Here is a 22,576-nt window from a genome sequence, read left to right as displayed (position 1 = left end):
AGGTGGGCGAGGTTATTATCCGATTTTAACTATTTTCATGGTGTGTGGTAAGGTACGTAAGAGAATCAACTGCAGAAAGTTTGGTTTATATAGCATCATTGGTTTGCGAGATATATACAAATAACCGATTTGTGGGCCGGGCCACGCCCACTTCTCCAAAAAAATACATCCAAATATGCCCCTTCCTAGTGCGATCCTTCATACCAAATTTTATTTCCATAGCTTTATTTATGGCTTAGTTATGACACTTTTTGTGTGTTTCGGTTTTCGCCATTTTGTGGGCGTGGCAGTGGTCCGATTTTGCCCATTTTCGAAAGCAACCCTCTCACGGTCCCAAGGAACGTGTGTTCCAAGTTTCATCAAGAAATCTCAATTTTTACTCAAGTTATCAGTTGCACGGACGGACGGATGGACGGACGGACAGACAGACAGACGGACAAACAGACATTCGGATTTTGACTCGTCACCCTGATCATTTTGATATACATAACCCTATATCTAACTCGTTTAGTTTTATGACTTACATACAACCGTTATGTGAACAAAACTATAATACTATCTTAGCAACTTTTGTTGCGAGAGTATAATAATAAAGTTCTTTATACTAGACTTAATATTATCATCGTGGTTCAGGCAAATATGAATCAAACTGTGTTTTAAAGGTAAATAGAAGACTTAATATTTTAGGCTTTTAAGAAATCAAGAAAGTAAAAGTAAAATTAATGTAAGTGTAATTCAAAAGGAGTAGAAAGAATCGGCCAAATATGGCCGATGCCGAAGCCTGAATTTTGAATGCTGAATTTTGTGGCAGATGCCAAAGCCGATTAATCGGTCGGACTCTAGCCCAAACCAAGCCAGCAAGCGTTTTTGTCTCCTCTTGTTCGGTATGGGTTGTCACATATGAAGCTATGGGATGTTGTCGTATCAAACAAGAAAATACGTCTTGACTAATCCGGTGTGGGTTGAGCCTAAGGCTTACAAGTTGTAAGCTACAACTTAGATTTGGTTGGCATATGAAAAATGATCTCAACTTTAAACTTATAAGAATAAAATATCTATGTTGAGGTTGTTATTTTGTAATAATACAATAAGAAAGATATTAGTTTAGAGAAAGAAATTAAGAAAATAAGTAAGAGAGTAAGTCAAGATATTGGAATAAGTGAAATCGGAAAATAACTAAAAGAAGGAAAATGTGTAACTGTGCTATAGTTTAAGTATGGGCATATTACTACATTTGATCGAGAGGTTTATGATTTTAGAACTGGTCAAAATCAGCCTACACATCTCATATATAAAAGACAAAGGCATTTTTCGTTGTTATTTTATAACTTAAGAACGGGCTCGCCGATTTAAACCAAATGTTTAGGCTTTGTTCGGACTATTTAGTAGATGGCTTATGTGAAGTTTGCACAAAATCGGTGGAGCGGTTCTTCATTAATCTAGGTAAATATATAAAAATCTTTAGTCGAGAATGACTGAACCGATTTGGTTAAATGATAATAAAAATACAGTGAAACTTCCATAACTGAAACATCTATAACTTGAAGATCTCCGTAACTCGAACACTTGAATTGGCAATAGCGTTTAGAAGCCAAATTTCATACAAATTTCGTTCCCTAACTCGAATTTCTATAACTCGAAGTTCTCCATAACTCGAACTTTTGAAGTGGCAATAGAAGGCAACTTTCATACAAATTTCTTTCCATTAATCGAACTTTTAGTTCAGGGCATAATACAAAATTTAAAATTTTTCTATCGAGGTAGACTTTTAGCAGAGTCCCTCTATATCTTATGGAGGCGAACAAAAAATATAAATAACAAAGGCATGGAATACAGAAGTCAAGAGCCAAACAATTGCAAACTGCAACAAACAAAATTCAGAATACATGTTTTAACGTGTGTACATAAAACTTTATGCGAATTAAATAAATAAAACTGATTATAAATCTATATTTTACTGCTTTTTGAAAAATTATATTTTGTAATGAAAATTCTATAACTCGAAGTCTCTCTAACTTGAAGTTTTTTTGTGGATTATGGTGATTCCAGTTAGAGAAGTTCCACAGTATTTGGTAGGTTGTCATTGTTGCTTTCTTAAGAAATTTTTTGAAGTTTTATTGAAATATTTTGATAATTGTATTTGATTTGAATTTAAAATCCCAAAAAGTGAATTTTTTCCATACACATTTTTTTTATTTTTTTTTTTCTGATCTATATATCAAAATAAAAATAATTCGGGAAGTCGGAAAGTGAAAAGTGACAACAGAGAATTCCGAATTGCAAATGAACGATGCCATCCGCAATGAAACATTTGTATTTAATAAAGATTTGTGTTTGATTATGAAGGCAAACTATTGACTGAAATTCATATGCCAGAGCCAAATCGTCAAATCAGAAATGTACTGAATCGTACTTTGGAATGTGAGCGTGCATACGATAGAACAACTAGTAACAACAAGTATCAATAAATATTCCATTATGGAATGAGCAGCAAAAGAGTGCCTATGATGAATTGATGGAAACAGTGGACAATTTTTTCTTTCCTGTTATCAGGCGATTCTTGACAAAACGAGAGATGAACTTATCGCGAATGCTTTTCCGAACATTGGCCAAAACTATCGTAACTACGATAGGTTGAGTGCACTCGTAATTTTGGCTGTCAAAAATACCGATGTTGATGACTTAAACTATACGATTCAAGTCTAATTCCGGGAGATTTGTGTTGAAAATGAAGACAAAGCCGTGAATTATCCAGTTGAATTTCTTAATTCTTTGGATTTTTTCGGCATGCCGCCGCATTATTTGGGTCTCAAAGTTGGATCGGTTTCGCAATCTTCATTCGCCTAAACTGTGTAATTGAACCCAACTGATTGTGACGCAGCCATCGAATAATGTGATATATGAGTAGGAAAACCATCATCTCTGTACATTTACGCCCCGGAACAGAAAACAAAGAATGTTGTTTATCAAGCTACGTTACATTAAAAAAAATTAGAAAACTCGCAAATAAATATTTTGAACACAATATAAATTCAACTTTGTTTTCTTTTCATAACAAATAATTGCGCGTAGGGCAACGTCTGCGGGGTCAGATAGTTATCTATATAAGATATCTACTAACACTGGCATATAACGTTATATAGCCCCTTAACCTAATTCATTCTTTCTTGTCCAAAATCAGTTTATAATGTCAACCATCTACAAAATTCTTAACGGACATCTTAAATTTATTGTTATATCACTGTATATGTGACGCACTCTCATTTATGCATAAAAGTTCACAAAAGTAATGAGGTAATTATGCCTTATGCCTCGGGGAACATAAATATGTGTTTACCAGCATATGTACATATGTTAATTTAATTGCATATATAAAATTACAGCCATACATATATTTATGTGTACGAGAAAGTCATTTGAATTGGTGGTTTTCTTTTTTGTACAGTTATTCTTTGCCCACAATTTGCGGCCCTCATTTACACAAATCCTTTTAATGAATGCTAAAGTTTTGTATGCATATACACGTAGGGACATACATAATACATACATGTACGCGGGCAACGCTTTGTTTTCATTAAGTAACAGACACACCTTTGCGCCTTTTGTAAATAATACATCTCTAAGCGTTGTTCATGTGAGGTGAAAAACGGCAGCAGCTAGGAAACAATTGTATTCAGGTGCTAATTTCGTACTTATGCTTTTACACACCCATTAGATCAAATGCATTACACGCTCTACGGCGTTCAAATAAACTATATAACACATGTGCTAGCAAGTAAGAGTTATGCAAACATGACATTTCCCACAAAAAGGGTTCAAAATGCCAAAAAACTGTTTTTAAATGCTTGACGGCAACTTTATTCAAATTAAAATTTAACTTTAGGATCAGGAGTTTTATAAAATATATAACTTGCATGATTGCCTTAATATTACCACATTTGCATCGATGAAAAAAATATCCTTCGAAAGACTGCTTAGACCCGAAACCTCAGAAAGTGAGAAATATCTCAATGAAAGTTTCTACAATTTAGTGTCGATAGCTAACATTCGCTTCCTCTTCTTGGAAATAAATATTTTCATACAAAAAAGTGATGATCAAAAATTCTCATCACTATTTTTGAATTATTGTTTAATATGATTGTATAGAACTCATAAAATTTGGAATAATCGAAACAAACTTGAAAATCTACAATTACAACCCTGAAACTAAGGTGCTATTATTCATTTTTTTTTGCAGATTATCACGTAAACTCAAGCCACATATAGTTGCCGATACAGTCAAGCAATATATCAGTCGGGCGCAGCGCACAAGTAAGGGTTCTAGAGAACAGCAGCCTAACATGGAGTTTTTACGTGGTGTTTATGCGTTCATGCAAGTGAGTAGATCATCGGTGAGTGTTGCTATTTCAACTTAACAAACTTACTAATCCATAAAATCTTCTTTTTCTTTTTTGAATTGCATATGATTTGCTCTCTATCAAAACATTGAACAAATCAATCGAAATCTCATAACCTCAATCAAAATCCAAAAAAAAAACGAAATATTTTTAAATAAAATATTAAACCTATTTTGCTGTTGGCAAAATAAAAACTGAGTACAAATACTAAAAAAATAATATACTCAACTACGATAATAATAAAACTATGTATGTATAAATATACACAAATCGCATTAATAACGTTTAACGAGCGTAAGCTGAACATATCAGCTAATTGCTATAATGTAAACACGTAAAAACCTTATTACAAGAGTAAAATGTGATAGAGTAAAGCAAAATATATATTAGTCGTAATATAAGGATAAGGTACACATAGGAACATTTAAAAAAAGAGAAGTATACAAATTTGACATGAAAAGTTAGTTTATTTTAAAAGATAAAACGTTCACTATGTGCATTTATTAAAACTATCATGGAACTTTTTGTATATTATTCTTTAAAGAATTTAAAAGCATAATTTTGTTGAAAATTAAAAATTATAAATTCAATTGTTGCGTACATGTTATAAACAAGTTGAAAAGTAATCGTAAATTATTTTATTTTAGTAAACTATTATATTTAACTCGAAAACTCCTCTTATTTAATCCAAAAAATTTGTTTTGTATATGTAGCAAAAATAAAATTATTTAGCTCTTAATATACAGTTAAAAAGTATTCCAAATTATAATATCTTCACTTTAGGATAGATCCTAGATGGATTATGATCAAGTCATCAAATGTTCCGTATATCAAACTTAAATCAAATCAACTAAATATGTAAAATCGATCAAAACAATCTTTTAGATGTTGTTTTAGAAAACAATTAAATATCGACGTGATACGACTTAGAATTATAATAAAACTATTTGCACTGAACAATCGAATATCATAATATTCATAATATTTCGTAAAATATGAAACATTCACATGCTAAAAATTCAACAAAATTATGACTTTTAACAAAAAATAACAAATACCAAAAGTAGAAATTATACTAATAACATAAAAGAATGATTATATTAGAAGTAATTCAATTGAAATTCCGAGCGAGTGAGCGAGCGAACATACAAATAAAACCATTATTTCGAAGGAACTATTAACAAAGCAACTAACTGCATTCCTTCAGCTAACTCTCCTTCGTTATTTGACGAAGTGAAGAGAGCATCATCTTTCAACGAAACAAGCGTAATAATAGCATCATTCATGTTTTTTCGTAGACACATTTATTAACTAAACATTTGCACAGTAAGATCTTCCGTATAGTTTTCGTTTACCCGAACTAATGTTACGAAACAAAATAGTAGAAAGGCAATAACAAAATTGCAAAAAAAGGGAATGTGAAAAAAAATCATGTAATATAATCATATTTCTTTATCTCTTACGCTCATTACATTATTCTTAATTCATAACTATTATATAATTTTTTTATTCTATTAAACTGTTTGCTGTCTTGTTTTCTAAGCAAATAATTATGAGTTTAAGAGGATTTCCACACTTCTCTTCGGGTGTATTTTCAACAATATATAACTGAATATAATAATTTGTTTTCCTATATTTGATATTTTTCAAGACTTTTGTAAAATTGATTTATTACTTCCGTTTGTTTGATTTTTTACATTCCGTATTCGCCTCCTTTAATGAAAGTGTTGCCCTATAAATGAAAAGTGTAAAAAGCTCTTTTACTCGGCGCAGTCATTAACTTTTTACACTTTTACAGCTTGTTTTGTGGTAGACTGTATATTTTCTTTTTGACATCATTGAACACATACATTATCCTAGACATCAGCCAACGTGTCAGCATATACCAGCGCAGCAGTAACACAAGCCACCCATTGTCACCCCTTTCATTTTCTATCATCATCAATCCCTCCATAGACATTGTCATCATCGGCAGCAGCATATTCGTCATAACTTTCAAACTCTTCTGCTGCTGCCAACCTGCTCATAAAGTTCGGACTCTGTTTAAAAACAAGTAATTTTTCTGTTGCAAAAAACGCATTTCTTTTGTTAAGTGAGTTTAACATTATTTACGGTTACGTATACAAGCCTCGAGACACAGCCATCCGAGAAAAAACCAAAGTCTGGATATATTTTTCAATACCCACTTCTTAGCGTCTACTATGTAAATTATCTGCGATTTTTAGTGACTCCATTTCATTAATTAGGTATTATCTCATTTCATCCGAGCATATATCGACATTAGTCTGTAATATGTTTGCAAGAAGTCGTTGGACCAACAACGTATGACATTCTTAATGTTTACACCAACAAAGTATTCTGCTGACATCGAACTCTAAGGTCTATGTATATTAAAACCTTAACGCATACATAAAAACAAATATGGTAAGGTATCAAGTGCGGTAAATTAACAAAGGCAACAATAATTTACTGTTTAGTGACTTGTATAATATTTGTACCGATTTTATTTTTCCTCTCTAACGTTCTCTGTGTCTCTTTAACTATCTCTATATTTCTTCGTCTGCGTTTACAATTCTAACAGTTTACTTCTTAACCTCTTTTCTATCTACTTCAAGCGTATGTTTGTATGTGTGTAATTTTTGTTTTCTAGCTTTAATTTTGATTTTCCGTCTATTTCTGTGTGCGTGCACACTGCTGTATTTTCATTTGATTAGTACATCATAAGTTTTTTTCCTGACTGCCTTTCTCTCTCTGCTTAAACTAGTATTTAAAATAAGTTTGCTTTGGTTAGTTGTTAGTTTGAATAAATCAATTAGGTCATAAGATAATTGAGCGTTATTAAGACATCATTACGTCATTATGCATCTTTGCAACTCGACGCAACTGTGTGTATTTGGGGCAGGAATCCGCGCTACAGAGTTGGCCTACAGGTGTGCTCTTAGCAAAAAGAACAATTTAGCATTGGTAGTTTACAACACAGATTTAATCAATTTTAATTACTCCAAACTCTGTGAGTAAAGCAATAAATTCTAATTTCGGTAACATACAATATACAAATAAATCTGGGTTCTTCTCTGGAACTAACCAACTTGCGAGGAATATTTATTTAAGTTTAATTTATGTTTTAGTATTAAATGAAGTCGCTCAAACAACTGTGAATATATTTTTTAAATATTTGGCGCAAGTGATTTGTAAATATTACAACCATAACCATTTGAACCAGCGACCGCCCAACAAGTTTCTTTACAAGAGTATACAAACTGGTGAATTGGTGCGCCTGATTGAAAAATTAATATTTCATGCAATTCAGTCTGCAATCGACTGTTGCAGATCTCTAACATAGACAGTTAACACTCTAATAAAATAAATAAGTAAACACATTCACATATACACAACGTTAAATTTCGCATTTATACATTAGGCATTAAGACCTAAAAGTTCAAATAAAACATATTTTTATTTTATAATATACTATGATACGTACTTAAGTTATAAATCCATATTATGTATACATATATTTGTATAAGTAATCCAATTATTGAAGGGTACAGGTAAAACAACAGTAAGGGAATAAACAAAGGGCGCTGCTGTAGTCATAATTGCAACAGAATTACAGCAGTCGTTATTTTTATAGCAAATATTTTTTTAACTCTACTTAACATGTACATTTTTATTTATTTTATATATGCAATTGTGTATTTTACGAAGGTTAACTACGACTATGAAACTCCTGCTGCTACTACAACAACGTTTATTGCTCCTTTTTCAACCATATCGACGACTGTTACAACAATCACAGCTGAAAATAATATGAATTATAGTAAAAACTTAAGTGAAAATATGATTGCGCGAAAAACTGCACCTCTAACAGCAACAACAACCAAAACGACGAAGACAGCAACTATAGCTACAGTTATAAACGAACCCAAAACATAACAAATCAATATTATAAAAATAGTTTCAATAACCCAGAAAGACGATACAGTGGCAACAATAATGCAAGTACTTGCTGTGCAATTTTTGTAATATTCCTGTACAGATTTTCTTAGAGAAAAGTCCCTCTAAATTTCTTCTTTCTTTGTGTTTTTCAACACATACGCATAATAAAGTCCGTAGTAGCAATCCACTATACTGCCTACGACAATTGAAAAGCGAAATGGAGGAATAAAACTGAAACTGAAATCTGCGCCCTCGTTTAACCTAAGAATTTACGCATAGAGTAACAGCAACAATTAAAATAACAATACAACCGAACCAAAATATAAATATTAAATAAATAGAATAAAAATACAAAAAAAAGTAAACAATAATAATACCAACTAACATCAAAGCGATTGTGATAAATTGCCATGCAAAATCAAATTGAATAAAAAAATAAGCATAATACGCAAAATTACTTCTAATCAAAGATAAACTAAATCAAAATCAAATAAAAAACAATAAGTAAAATTATAAATTATAAAATCAGCCCTCAACTCCAGGTAATCGGTAACTCAGAAGAGCAACAAAAAATCGAATACCCTCCCGCGTCACTGAAACCGTACATATAAAGGAGCAGTTAGGAATTTGCATGCCCGTATCACGACAATAGCGAGTACTAAATAGGAGCGAATTGCTACCAAATAATCACATTCTGTATTTGAAGAAATACAATCAACCAGCATTAGATTGCTGCTTTGCAACTTTCACAGACTTCTCACACAAAATCGCACGGTTTGCTCTACAGCGCGGAGTAGACTCATTTCAATAAATATATTAATCGACAAATCCGTTGTTGCCGTCAAAAGCGAAGCTTCTTATTGTGCCTTCAATTGTTTTGCAAGTGAGCGCAAAATTGTTGGCTCAGGTGTTGGTGTTGCCTTCTGTGTGCGTGCGTGTGCGTTATCTTCCGAGTCAACAAAGCGCTACCGGAAGTTAACCACTAAACGTTCTAGTTCACAAAGAGAAGAAAATGGTAATTAAAAATATTCTTCAGCGTTTTCGTTTTTTATACACTTACATATGTATATAATTTTATTGTCCTTACTATTTATGGTTTTAATTTTTTGGATTTACACAATACCTCCAATTTAGGGATCAAAGAAATTTTGAGCGACATAATTTACAATTTCTCTTCTTAACATTAGTCAATGGTGAACGCACAATTTGCTTCTTATGTTTTACCCTGTATATAATCTATTGGCAGTACTTTCAAAAGTAATAAAAAAATAATTTTTATACTTTTAACACAACCAACTACTTACCGATTGACTATACTTCTCACCATTACACCCCCTAAGTAAGGTACTCTTATTTAAGATGTTCATACGTAAGCACTTACTCCTCCACACCGTTGAAGTTCAGAGTACAATCATCAACAACCAACCAACGAACTTAACAGTGGTACTTTGAAAGGATTAAAAATAGTAATTTGCACAAAACACCAACTTAGTTTCTTTTAATACTAAATTAGGTTTTGCATTTACGGCGAAATGCTTCTTGAGTTAAACATCCTGAAGAATCATATGAATAAATATTTTTTAAATCATAGTGGCTTATATTATAATGGTTAACAAGTACCCATGCCCATTTTCCATTATTTAAATCAATCAGAGAGTATCATTTCTGTACCATCTAAAACCATATAAAATGTAGGCTTCTGGAGATTTTCGTTTGCGGGTTAACGCGCTTTTAGTAAATTTCAAGATAAGCTTTGCTTGGAGGAAGCGTCGATTAAGGGACAGGCCATGACTACTTTTCCAAAAATTAAAAAATTATAATTTATTTATACATAGAGGATACTACATATACTTTTATGGATGGACAGACAGAGCCGGATTATAATTCGACTCTTTATCCCGATCAGTTTTATATACACTCGTTTTGTTTTAGGTAGAATGTATGCCAAATTTTAATTTATTTATTTATTTGTATTGTATCCAAAATACAACTCAACTTTCAGCCTTGCTTACTCTGATTTATCTAACAAAAAACTGTGAACTACATTAACCTGTTACCTTACGTATACTCCTAAAGTTCTGCATGTGTCAGTTTCAACTTTCTTCCAAAGTGCTTTTAAGGTGTTTTGTACTCGTTGGAACTTTAGCGTTGTTAGGAGAGAGCATTTGTAGCTTCGCAACTCTGAGTTTTATTGAACTGCACACAGTATGGCCATATTCTTAAGATTTGTAACCAACTGCTTTACTTTATATTCCAAATAAATATTATATATTGACGACATTCTAGTCTTTCTAATTATCTGCCTACACACAAAAACCTTGGGGATGCAAATAATATACCAATTTTTTACTTCGGACTAAGCTTTTCTCGTGCAAAATGCGTCTCGGAGTGTATAAATTTCAAACAATTATAGCATGAAATGCATACTATGAACAGAAAAATCGATATTTTATGACCAGTGACAAAAAAGTTAATGCAAAGCAAACACTTAAAAATGCCGTATGTCGTTCGCTCCACAAAATTGAAATAAATACCAAAGCGCTGCATCAATTAAACCGTGCGAAACAAAATACTTTCATTGAAGAAATACCAATGAATGTAATCTAAAAACAAAATATATTAATTAGTTTTCAGATTGTAAAAATTCTACGATACATTGCTCGGATGCTGAAACATATGCTGTCGACGTATAAGTGAATTCTAAATGTTATTCCGCATTAGTTGTAACAAAACGTTGAGCGCTTCCGCTCTCGATAATTGCGATTTGTATTAGATTAGAATTTAAGAGAATTGTTGTATATATCTTTAAATAGTGAAGAGAATCAAACAAAAATTTAATACAATCAATTTGAACGAAACGCAAACACACCTGTCAAGCTAACATTGTAAACACTTTAAGATATATTTGTGTGAACTTTTGTTGTTGTATTCACAAAGTCTTTGCGAAATGCTCAATTCAATCCGCAGTTTAAGAATTGCAACCAACTGTCGGATCTGCCATTCGAACTAAACAAGTCTCACATCCTATCCACAACTTTAACTCTCCCCCCCGCCACAGACAATATTTTTGAAGAAACAAGAATTTAACTTGTGCTCTCGTTTTAAACTTTTTTATTTCAAAACAGAAAACGGTCGAAATGATAAGCTTATTTACATATATCAATAACGATGACTATTTCAGTGTTGTAAAAAGAATTGGAAACTTTGCAATTCAATAAAGAATTTATTTTTTAAAAATAAGTACAAATATAAATGAAAATTTACAAAGATAGCTCCATTGCCGCGTATATGTATGTCTGTATATTAAATTGAATTAGTGTACCTTGAAGTGATGAGGTTCTTTAAAATGCAATATTTTGGCGTCACACAGCGCACATATGTATGTATGTATACCAACAGCTTTGTAAGGAGCAAAGTGCATATCTGAAGCTCAAAGTATCAAACTCAATCCAGAGAAAGTTGGAAAACTAGAAAATACACAAACAAAAAATCGTAAAAAACACTTGCACTTTTATTTGCTAAAAGTTTGTTGTATTTTTAACTGCAAAGGTAACTACATAACTGATTGCATATAATATGTATGTACACTGCGCGCATTTTGCACAACCAACACACATATACACTTGAAAGTATCGTAACTGCATTTGCGTTTAAATGTTGTGTGTGGTCTCTAGACTCTAAATTTGTATTCGTCAACTAATTAAATACCTTTACCAAATACTAGTACTATTCTATATAAATACTATATTGAAGTCGTAAAGCAAACCGTATAGATTGAAACTAAATATACCACTCGTACATTTATACAGCATATAATAACTATAAAACAAATAGTTTATTGCACGTAAATGCAGTATATGTTTTAGTATTATAAACCCCTTCAGTTAATTCCTTCTTAAAATTCGTTTAAAATTTTTCATTTCCATTATAATCATACATTGTTACAAATTTAACATACTATTCGTATACATATAAATAATTACTTTTGTATTGCGTAGACAATGAAAATAAAATATGTAAATTTATTTACAATTATTTTTTTTTTTTATAAATAAATAAGACATATACTCGTATACAAACGAACATACAAGCATACTTAACGAAAGTACATATTGCATGTTTCAAGTATATATAAATAATAACAAAATGCCTCATTGATTTAGATGAAATACTTAACTAATTATTAAATATATACAATATATTCTATAGGTGAATACCTTAACCACAGAAAGAAGATGAATAACACAACTTGCGATTCAAAGCCACAGTATTTTTTAGACCCGAGAGATTTTTGTTAAGAACACGCCGTCGTTACTTTAACCTATTTCAATATATTCTACGCTCAAAACCTTCGTTTTTAGTTACATAACATACTTAGGTTAGGCTAGGATCTCGCTTAGACATCTGTTAACGTTAGTCCCTTGTGATGCAAAAAGCGCTTCCATTGAATCAAAAATACTCTCACGATTTGACAAAGCGCTTAGAATCTTCCACATAGTTCTTAAGACAGCTAATGTAAATTGCAGCCAAGTCACTAGTCATTGTTGAAGGTCAATGACTTTTGATGTACTTGGAGATAGAGAGTATCAAGTAATTCTGAAATAAAAAGTAATTGATTGCTGATTCCTGGATTCCAAATAGCACATGTAAAGTTAAAAACAAATTAAATTTACATTTCTTTCCTCCTGTATATTGGATACTTTGAAACAGTCTGTAATACATAAATGAATTATTCAGTTGTTTTCTTATTATCCGGTATTAACACGTCGAATGATATTCATTAGTTAGATTTCAAATTGGACAGACACACATTTAGTGGTTAATATTTCAATGTTTTAAACATTTAATGACGTTAGCTAAGCCACAAAACTGACCGAACGGTGAGCATTTGAGGAACCTGATATTAAATAGTTCATAACTATAAGTCCACAGGCTTTAATATATCATTTGATTGTTTCATTGTTTACCTAACTCACAACTTGGATTAAGTTACGTAATTTTAATAAACCGTAGTTACTCATAAATAACATAACACATACTGCATAACTTATTCGATTGAAATGAAAGAGAAGGTACGTATGTATAATATTGTGATATATGGTATCATCGTGTATGTTTAATAATTGTTTGTAAAAAGCTTAATCGAAAATGTCTAATTAAGTTGAAAAACAAGTACAAATATAATACAAAGTAGTTGTCGTTGTTGATGTTGTTGATAAATGTGCAAATGAAGTAAACAAATCGAAACTATTACCAGTATACGTATTTTTATTACAACAACAATGCAAGTAACCGAAATTCAATTGGGTTTGAGTATAAATACAAGAAATTTCGTAATTTCGTAATTATAATAAACAAGTTCATTACAAACACAAATATTTTAATCGCATCCCGATCCCCATTAAATTAATATAATTATTATGAACAATCAAAGTCCAAAGAACCAAAACCATCATATATATTCATATATACATATATAGTATATATCTGTATATATGTATATATATATTAAATACACAGATTTTGTAAAATTTTTTGTATTGAGTTTTTGAAAGGCAATACTGTTGCATTAAGCTAATAATTCAGTAATATATCTTTTACAACGAACGTTGTGACAATTAGTCGCGGTTCGTTAGCGATTTTAAATATATATACTACATACAAATTACTTATTAAACCGATCCAAAATATTTGTAACAGCAGTCACAAGACGGACAGCATATATGTTGGCAATCGAGCAATTTGTAAAGGGTTTTTACCTTTTTTGAAATGCGGTAATACTCGTAAACGTGTTTTTGTTACTCTTTTGTTACAAATTGAGTTTGTTTTCAGATCAAATACCATTGCTATCAATATATTACAAGCAATGAATGTAAAATAAAAAAGTTATAATGTTTTCATTTTTGAACGATTTTAATTTGAAATTTCGATAATTTAACACATATGCAACTATATCTGCATTTGAATTTGCTTAAACAAAACAATGCTAATATATAACTATATACCTACATACATATATAAATAAATTTAATAATCTAACATGCAATATACAATATACTTAGTAAATATACAAATACTAATACTCTCACTGTGTATACTTTATTAAATAAAATAACAAATAATACTACTAAATACGCAATATATACCACTTACCCCCAATATGTTGTATGTCAATAACTGATTTCTCCAATACCCGATATTCAGTTTGCTCCCCAAGAAGTAAGAATTAACTATCAGTCTTGTTTGTTCATTTCACTTACTACTTACTTTTTGTATGTTCGATTGATGTGTGTGTGTGCGTAATTTGAATAAATACCTATTTACATAACTATATATAAATATATATATACGTATAAATACATATATATAAAGCAGTAAATATGTATAAATATTAACAAAAAAATCTATAATTATAACCACTTACAAACATATACCTACAATTGAGTGCAATACAGATAAATAAATATACACCACCCGTACATACAGAAATATGCAATGCAATGTAAGCTGAAAGTATAGCTTCTTAACTATATACGAACATTATTGTGCAATTTGTAGCTGGAATGCACTTTTGAACACAATACAAACCGGCTTAAAAATCGAGCAATTGCATAAACGAATAGCACACATGCCAATAAACGTAATTATGTATAAATAGAGATCATTAAAAAGCAAACTTATTAAAACCAAATCTTGAAATTAGCTAAAACACTACGAGCCAATACGTTGCTCAAACGCTCAAATGCACCACCAACAAACCGCCATCGTCGTCTAGTCACATGTAATTTTAGATGAGTGTGTGAAATATATTGAGGCTTTTGAAATTGAAACGAGCAAGCATGTGACACTAATTTATAAATACCGAAAACCAAATTGAGTACTAAACTTTTGAAAAATTGGCACTGCTAAGTTTTTATAATTTGTTGCTGGTTCACGTAAAATGCTTACTTGCCTCAGGGACACCGTTTTAAGGGAACCTGTACTACCAATGCACAGCTTTTAGAAAAATAAATTTTTATATCGTTTTTCAACACGCACATTTATGTATAAGTGTTTGGTACAAATGTATGTTTAAATATACGACAATTTAATCCATGCTGATTGTGGTTTTAGAGGTGTACTTATATTTTGTACAGCGCAGCGCTTTTTTCGAGGTAAGCCAAAAGTTTAACAAATTTATTAAAAAATTAAAAAAAAACACTATTACATTTACGTTAACAGTTAAAGTGCCACTAACAAGCGGATCAACTATAAAATAAAAAAAATAGATTTATTTGAAATTCAGTGTTTTTGTTTAATTATCAGTATTACATTAGGGAAAAAACAAAAACAAACAGCAACAACTATGTGCAAAAATGGCAGTGTAAAAAATACAATGCTTTATATAACACAATTATCAATGAAGGTACATATACAATAAACCCACAAACAATAAACGCGCACACTTATACTAACTCACCAAAAATATACGTTTATATATAAATAATTAACTAATGCAGCGGCGCTTCTTATTGCATCCTTTTGAGTTTTTTATTTGAGTTAAAGTTCAAATGCAAATTTTTGTAATTAATAAATGCGAATTTAACTGAATTGCTGTAAATGCGTCGAATGTGCTAATTATCAATTAATAAGCGTAATGTTTATTTGTTAATTGTACAGTTGTGATTTGTATAAATTGTTTGTTTGAATTTGGCTTTTTGGCTTTTTTTTTTGAGTAAAAATATTATACAAATAAATTATAATTCATACACCGCAAGTTAAATACTTTCCACTAAACCGGAATATTACCTAATATTAATTAAAATTGTAGTTTTGTTATTAATTTTGCAGAATTTGCAAACTATTTAAAACAACTATATTAATATGCTATAAAAATAACCGCCAATACATATACCTTACTCAAAAATAAATACATAGTGTTACTATTAAATTAACAGCATAATAACAAATATTTTATAACCAACTAAACTGGTAAACCCTTTCTGCTTCTGCACCCCTGCTCAGTATATAAACTCAGCTTTCACTATCGCTTATACTCCACTCATTCTCGCTCTTTGTCTTTGACACTTCTCTTGCCCTTGGCTTATTCTTGCAACCTATAATTTTTTTGCTATACTTCTATACTTCTAAAGTAATAATTTATCTTTTGTATTTATTATATATGATTTATTTATTGCCATTTCCTCTGAAAACTAAATAACAATATGTAAATATATTGACTAAATTTTGGGTGGGAAAAAACATTATAAAACGATAAATTCATGTTGTGCGCTACTACAAACCATTATCTATTAGCACGCTGAAGTGTAATACTGTTTAATATTTCACATAATCAATACAAGTACTATTTATTATTTAATTGTGGAAATTGTGCAGTTGTAAAAATTAATACCTTTAAGTTTATTGATTACCGCTGAAATTAAGCCGTCGTTTGAAAGCGAGTTTACTGAAAATAAAATTGGTACACCATGGCGTATACGTAACTCAATAACGCCTTCTCCTACAAAAAAAGATCTCAATAAAATAAATTTATTAAACAAAAGAAAAATCGACAAGGAATAGTTAAAAGAATAATAAAAAAATGGTCTTTAAAATTTTTGAAAGGTGTTCTATAAGGTGGAGCTTATAAAAGTATATTTTCGTGGGGTATGTTTAAGTAAGATAAACTGCGATGTATCAAAAATAAAAGATTTATATACTGTTTTTCTATCAGACCAACAATATCTTCTATAGAGGAGTCCCGTAATTGGTATGAATATAATCGCTTTTGGAGAAAACGAAGCTAATTCTTTTTTTCATTCGGTATTTCTGTTTGGGGCATACTTTACGGTAGTAGTAACATTCACTAAGTTCCATTTAAATCAACAACTTTCCGAAATATATATTAAATATTATCGTTATATGAGAAGAGAGTATGTCTATCGCTTAAGCTTTAAAGAATTGATTACAATTTATTTTGTTGGCTTTAATTTGAACTAACGGCCAGGCACTGTGTGCATCAACTCCCATCAACATATCGTATCCAATTTATCTGCGTAGCCAAAAAGATGTTCTGTGCTTTCTGAAATTATGTGCAAGTATGTATCGATATAGCTTTTCGACCTTATGATTTCCTCGCCTATGTTTTTTCTAATTTCTCTTTGCTCGTAAGTTAACACAAAAGTGTTTGTGTTATTTTATTCAGGCTAATAAATGTTTAGATATGTGCGCTTAGGCTTTAAATATGCAGCTTCTTTCTTTTTATATATATCTATATATGTAAAATAAAAAAATAATTAATTAGACTGTCTGCGTGATTTCTTAGTCCTCACAAATAAATACATACACCTTACTGATACTGAAATTGAAAAGTAATGAACATTAAGAATTAATAAATTAACGGAAGTTGGAAAGTGTTTCAAAGAATAATAGTAAAACAATAACAATACAAATAGTAATAGTAACCGCAAAATGTTGCAGCTATCTCAGTTCACAGTAAATGCTGTATATATTATGTTTTTGCAATCTAATTTATGCTCATTTCTGTTCATTTGGAAATATTTACATTGAGGACTTGTCTAATTATCGTCTGCTAAAGGCCTTTGCTCCACTCATTAACTATTATTGCTATTGCTATTGTTATGCTTTTGGTATTCTTAACAAATGTACACAGTGCAAACGAAAGAAATGTATCTAACTGAACGCAGAAAGGTGGCAAGTAGAGACGAACGGGAGTTAGCAATATATTCAGCTACTCGCTCCTGCGTTGAATATGGAAATCTTAATTACATACAAACGCATTTAGATTATGCCTTCGTACAGGCGGAGCGCCGGCAATTAAATTTGTAAATAATAAACTATTATTATTTCATGAGAACGGGTAGAAAGTACACGGTTTTAAGGTGTTAGTTCACCCAAATCTATAGAAATGCTTTCCAGAAAACAACGCGAAATATAGACTGAAACATTTACATATTTCGAAAATTCAGGATACGTTTCTCCAGAACGCACCTTCGAGCAGCTATAAGTTATCAGTTATAGACAATATAATTTTTTATGGGAATTTATTTATCATTTTATTGGCACAACAAAGGGGTACCCATGTAGTTAATAACACATGGCGAATGCTAAATTTTTCTCGGAAATTTATCAAATAATTATAAAACTTTTTTTAAATAAAATATATGTAACCCGGTTCCCCTTTTTAAATCCCCCTCACAATTTACGATATGATTTATTTTGTATGTATCCATTAGTTTATTTCTCATGATTTCTGTTATCGTTTTAAGTAATCAAATCACCCGCTCTTGTTCTACTCAAGTCACCTCTCTCACGATTTTCGCTATTCTATAATTCGCATTCTTCTCAAATCTCATCGCTCGAGTCATGTTCAATCACCCACTGATCAACTTTTGAATATCCAGCTAACATTCACTAAAAAAATTTACAAATCAAATATAAGCACATCTCATAACAATCGACAAAGACAACAAGATGGAAATTAAAAAAATAAAAATTTAAAAAAATATTAAGAAATTAATAATTTACAAAAGTAATTGTACCATAAAACATTATTATAACAAAAAAGTGTATTTAAGCATATAAATTAAAATGAACAAACTAAAATATTTGCTTAATCAATTCAAACTAAATTAACTCACATCCAGTTCACACAACTCACATCATTTCAAGCAATCATTCTTACATATCAACGCTTGGTTACAGCTGTATGAAAATGACAAGTTGCTGTGCTTTGGAATTGCTTTTCACTCAGACTACAGAAAACAGCTTCGAGTTTCATATTATTATTGTACTATCAACTTAATCACAAGAAACAAGTCACGAACAAATACCTTTATTACATAATTATATATAATTTCGATTAACGTTTCACAACACAAATCACTAGAAATTCGCAACTCACGAACAATCACGCATTGCACTAACCATCAATATAAAACAAAAACACTTTATGTGAAATAAAAAAATTTAATTCGAATGCAAACGTTTAGTCTACGTATTATCAACATATGTACTTACATACATACATGCATATTATATAGCTGCCATACATACATACATAATTGAGCGCATCGTTGGCACCAGTCAGAGCACATTTGCATAACTTCAATTATTGCATAAATTATAAGTCAACTTCAAAATCACACGAAAAACACTTTTATCATAGCAGAGTAGTTTTAAATATGGGTTTTTTCTTAAACATAACACATAGATAAAAGAAGAAAAACAATGTCAGCTACAGTATTCAGAAATTCATGTAAAGATTTGGAATATAGCAACCCGAGAAATATCGAGAAATTCTAATAAATAAAGCTCATCATTAATTTCAGAGAAATTTAATTAACTACATAAGTGTTTTCTACGGCGAAGCACTGTCCCAAGATGAAGAAGATTCTTGTATAACTTCAATATTATTTCTCTAATGAAATTTTTATAAAATGCGCTGTTAAAATTTCATGAGACATTTGTTCCGATTAATCTGTTGATGATTTTTCATTGTGTCGCATTATAATAACTGTGCATACCATGCAGGCCGCAAAGCAAGTTTTGTGTTATGTATATTTTGGTATTTAAAAAAAAATCGATAAATAGTTATCCCGTCTATTAAAAAAACATTGATTTTTGGTTTGAGTGCATTCCGCAATATGCATCATTTGGCAAGTTAGTCTAAAGAAGCTGTTACTAACGAAAGCGTTCAAAAAAGAAATCGCCGAGACTCAGTCTATTTTGAAGCAAAAGACCACTTGTGCCGCAAAAATGTATTGAAAAATATCTGTAATTTTATTTGAAATTATACGAACTTTACAGACTGCATGTTTCATATGCTATGTATGCACTAATTCAAAATTTCAGATTCGAAGGATATTTGCAAAAGATATTTCGAAAAAAAAAATTATTTAAATAAAAAAAGCAATTAATGTATGTTACCATTTTAGCATAAAAGAGATGTTCATATACATTTTAATTTTAACACTTTGCAGTAGATTAACACATTGTTTTGATTATTTGTAGGTATATATATATTACAAAATTACATATCAATAGTTTACGGGAAAATAGGAGAACTGACAATACTCATGTACACTTTTAGAATTACATGTTTAGAGATTTAATCATTACAAACTATTGAATAAGTATAGTGTGTCTTTAAATACAAAGGCGGCGTGATCACTACTAAGTAAACTTATTGCAAATTGGTGAACTTTGTGTTCCGATATTTACATTTTCGCTAAAGCTCCAAAAGGAACTCATTCTGTGAAAATTTGGTAATAAATTGAAGATTATTATATTATATCTACCATAGCAAACACATATTTTATGTGTTGAAGGATAAACAGATGCATTTCACTGTATTTATTGAAATTTTATTAAAACATTTTAAAAATTTAAACTTAAAGTTAACTTAATTTGCGATAAGTTTGCTGTGTTCGAAATAAGCAAATTTAACACATTTAAATTAAAAACATGTAAATCACGTTTAAATCATTCTACATGTGATAAAAATAAATTAATATTTAACTTGTTGCGTTTTTTAAGAAGATCTAAACAATTTCACTTAAAAAATTCACATACAAATTTCAATCTATGAAAATACATTTTGAATAAAAATCAAATTAAATAAATATATATTATCTATTAATGTACACTGAATATGTATATGTAAATCACCACACCAATTAAAACACAGTAATTGCGTGTTACTGAAAGTTAGATTACGTTAATAAATTTTCATTTCATGTGATTGTTTGTTAATTGAAAAAAAAACTTACATTTTCTAATTTTATATTTCTTCTTAAATTGTATTCCTACTTCTTCTCACTTCTTTACTAAATCACTCAATCACAAATTTCACTGTCAAATCACAAGTTCACCTCACGGAACTCTCACTGAATATTATTAGGTCACTAAATTCAGATCGAACCAAGTTTTTCAAGTCACCAGCTAATGAACAAAATTAGTTCGAATTTACATTTTGCTCACTACTTATTAATTACTTACTGCTACCAACTACAAATACCAATTTAAATACTAAGTCACCCTTAACTTGTGATCAGCTCACGCTCACTTGAATCACATGAATTTGACTCACCACTTCACTTTTCACTCCTCACTGCTCACCGCTCACTTTTCACAAATCAAATCACAGTACAATTTGAAATCACATTAAAAATTTCAATTAAATAATGTTTCATATTAACCAAGTCAAAAACAAACTTAATTAATAATAAACATTAATATTATCGAAATTTCATTTTTGTAATTATTTTTAATTGAATTTGTGTACCTGACAAAAAGATCAAAGCATATGGCAAAAAACTCAAATGAAAAAAAATAAAATATCGATTCAGTAGTCATCGTTATTCATAAATCGAAACATTCAAATACTGTAAAGCTCGAAATTTAGTCAGTCGTTAACATTTAACGGAATTTCCTACATCAATTTCAATTTTTGAAAATTATTTAACATTTAACTAAACGTCCAAAGGCATTTGCATTTTAATCGCTAATTCTCCGATTTAACACAATTTCAAAAGTAATAATTGTACATATTCTTAAGCTTCACTACAATTACATGCGTCGGCTTGTTAATATCCTCTTTATTGAAATGAAAGTGTAATTAAAATCGACTGTTTGTGATGACATTTCAGTTGTGGTAAAATCTCTTTACATTTATTCAAGTTTATTGAATAAATATTGCACAATAACACACAATTTTTCGCTTTGGGCGAGTAAAAATAAACCGAACGAAATAAATATGAGTATGATGATTACGAGTCATAAACGCAATAAAAAGAAAGCTATTTCTTTATGAGGGTTAATGTGAATATTCCTTTAAATTGTTTTAAATTAAGCGTCTGGTTTTGGTACTTGTCTTAAAATATTGGGAATACAACAAATGTTTTCGTTATGCATATCTGAATAATGTACGATTTCTCAAATAATCATAAGTGATATTTGCAAATATTATAAAAAATATGCATTTTTTTGCGAACCCATTTTCGGTTGTGAACCCATTTTCCTCATATATTCTGAAATATTCTGACTGATCTCGATAATTTCTACGAGATGCACTTCTAGTTTAAGAGTCTTCGAAAATATAGTATATTCGTTTCTATTTGGCACTACTTTGTTTAAATTCTTATATTTCTAATTACACCTGTTTAATCAGTGCGAACAAACTAAAAAGTTGTGTTGGCAATGCTTTATAATTTGGAGCATCACCTTGAAACACATTTATC

General features: G+C 30.3%; 1 protein-coding gene and 1 long non-coding RNA gene across 2 annotated transcripts in view; one reads left to right on the top strand and one right to left on the bottom strand.

The window, feature by feature from the left end:
• Positions 1 to 22,576, top strand: part of LOC105217134 (innexin shaking-B) — a 269,087-nt gene that overhangs the window by 178,041 nt on the left and 68,470 nt on the right. Inside the window, exon 4 of the mRNA XM_011191988.3 lies at positions 4,238 to 4,391. Within this exon, the coding sequence (XP_011190290.1) occupies positions 4,341 to 4,391 (51 nt within the window). The 5' untranslated portion in view covers positions 4,238 to 4,340. The remainder of the gene's footprint in view (positions 1 to 4,237; positions 4,392 to 22,576) is intronic.
• On the bottom strand, positions 11,311 to 21,669 carry LOC128921875 (uncharacterized). Its single transcript, XR_008471193.1, has 3 exons — positions 21,427 to 21,669; positions 12,554 to 12,932; positions 11,311 to 11,803 (listed from the first exon to the last, which is right to left on the bottom strand). It is a non-coding gene; the product is annotated as an uncharacterized LOC128921875 (long non-coding RNA).

The sequence above is a fragment of the Zeugodacus cucurbitae genome, chromosome 5 (assembly GCF_028554725.1).
Source record: "Zeugodacus cucurbitae isolate PBARC_wt_2022May chromosome 5, idZeuCucr1.2, whole genome shotgun sequence".
In the NCBI taxonomy this organism is placed as follows: domain Eukaryota; kingdom Metazoa; phylum Arthropoda; class Insecta; order Diptera; family Tephritidae; genus Zeugodacus; species Zeugodacus cucurbitae.
Note: the sequence above shows the minus strand (reverse complement) of the source record. Positions and strands in the feature narration are given on the sequence as shown.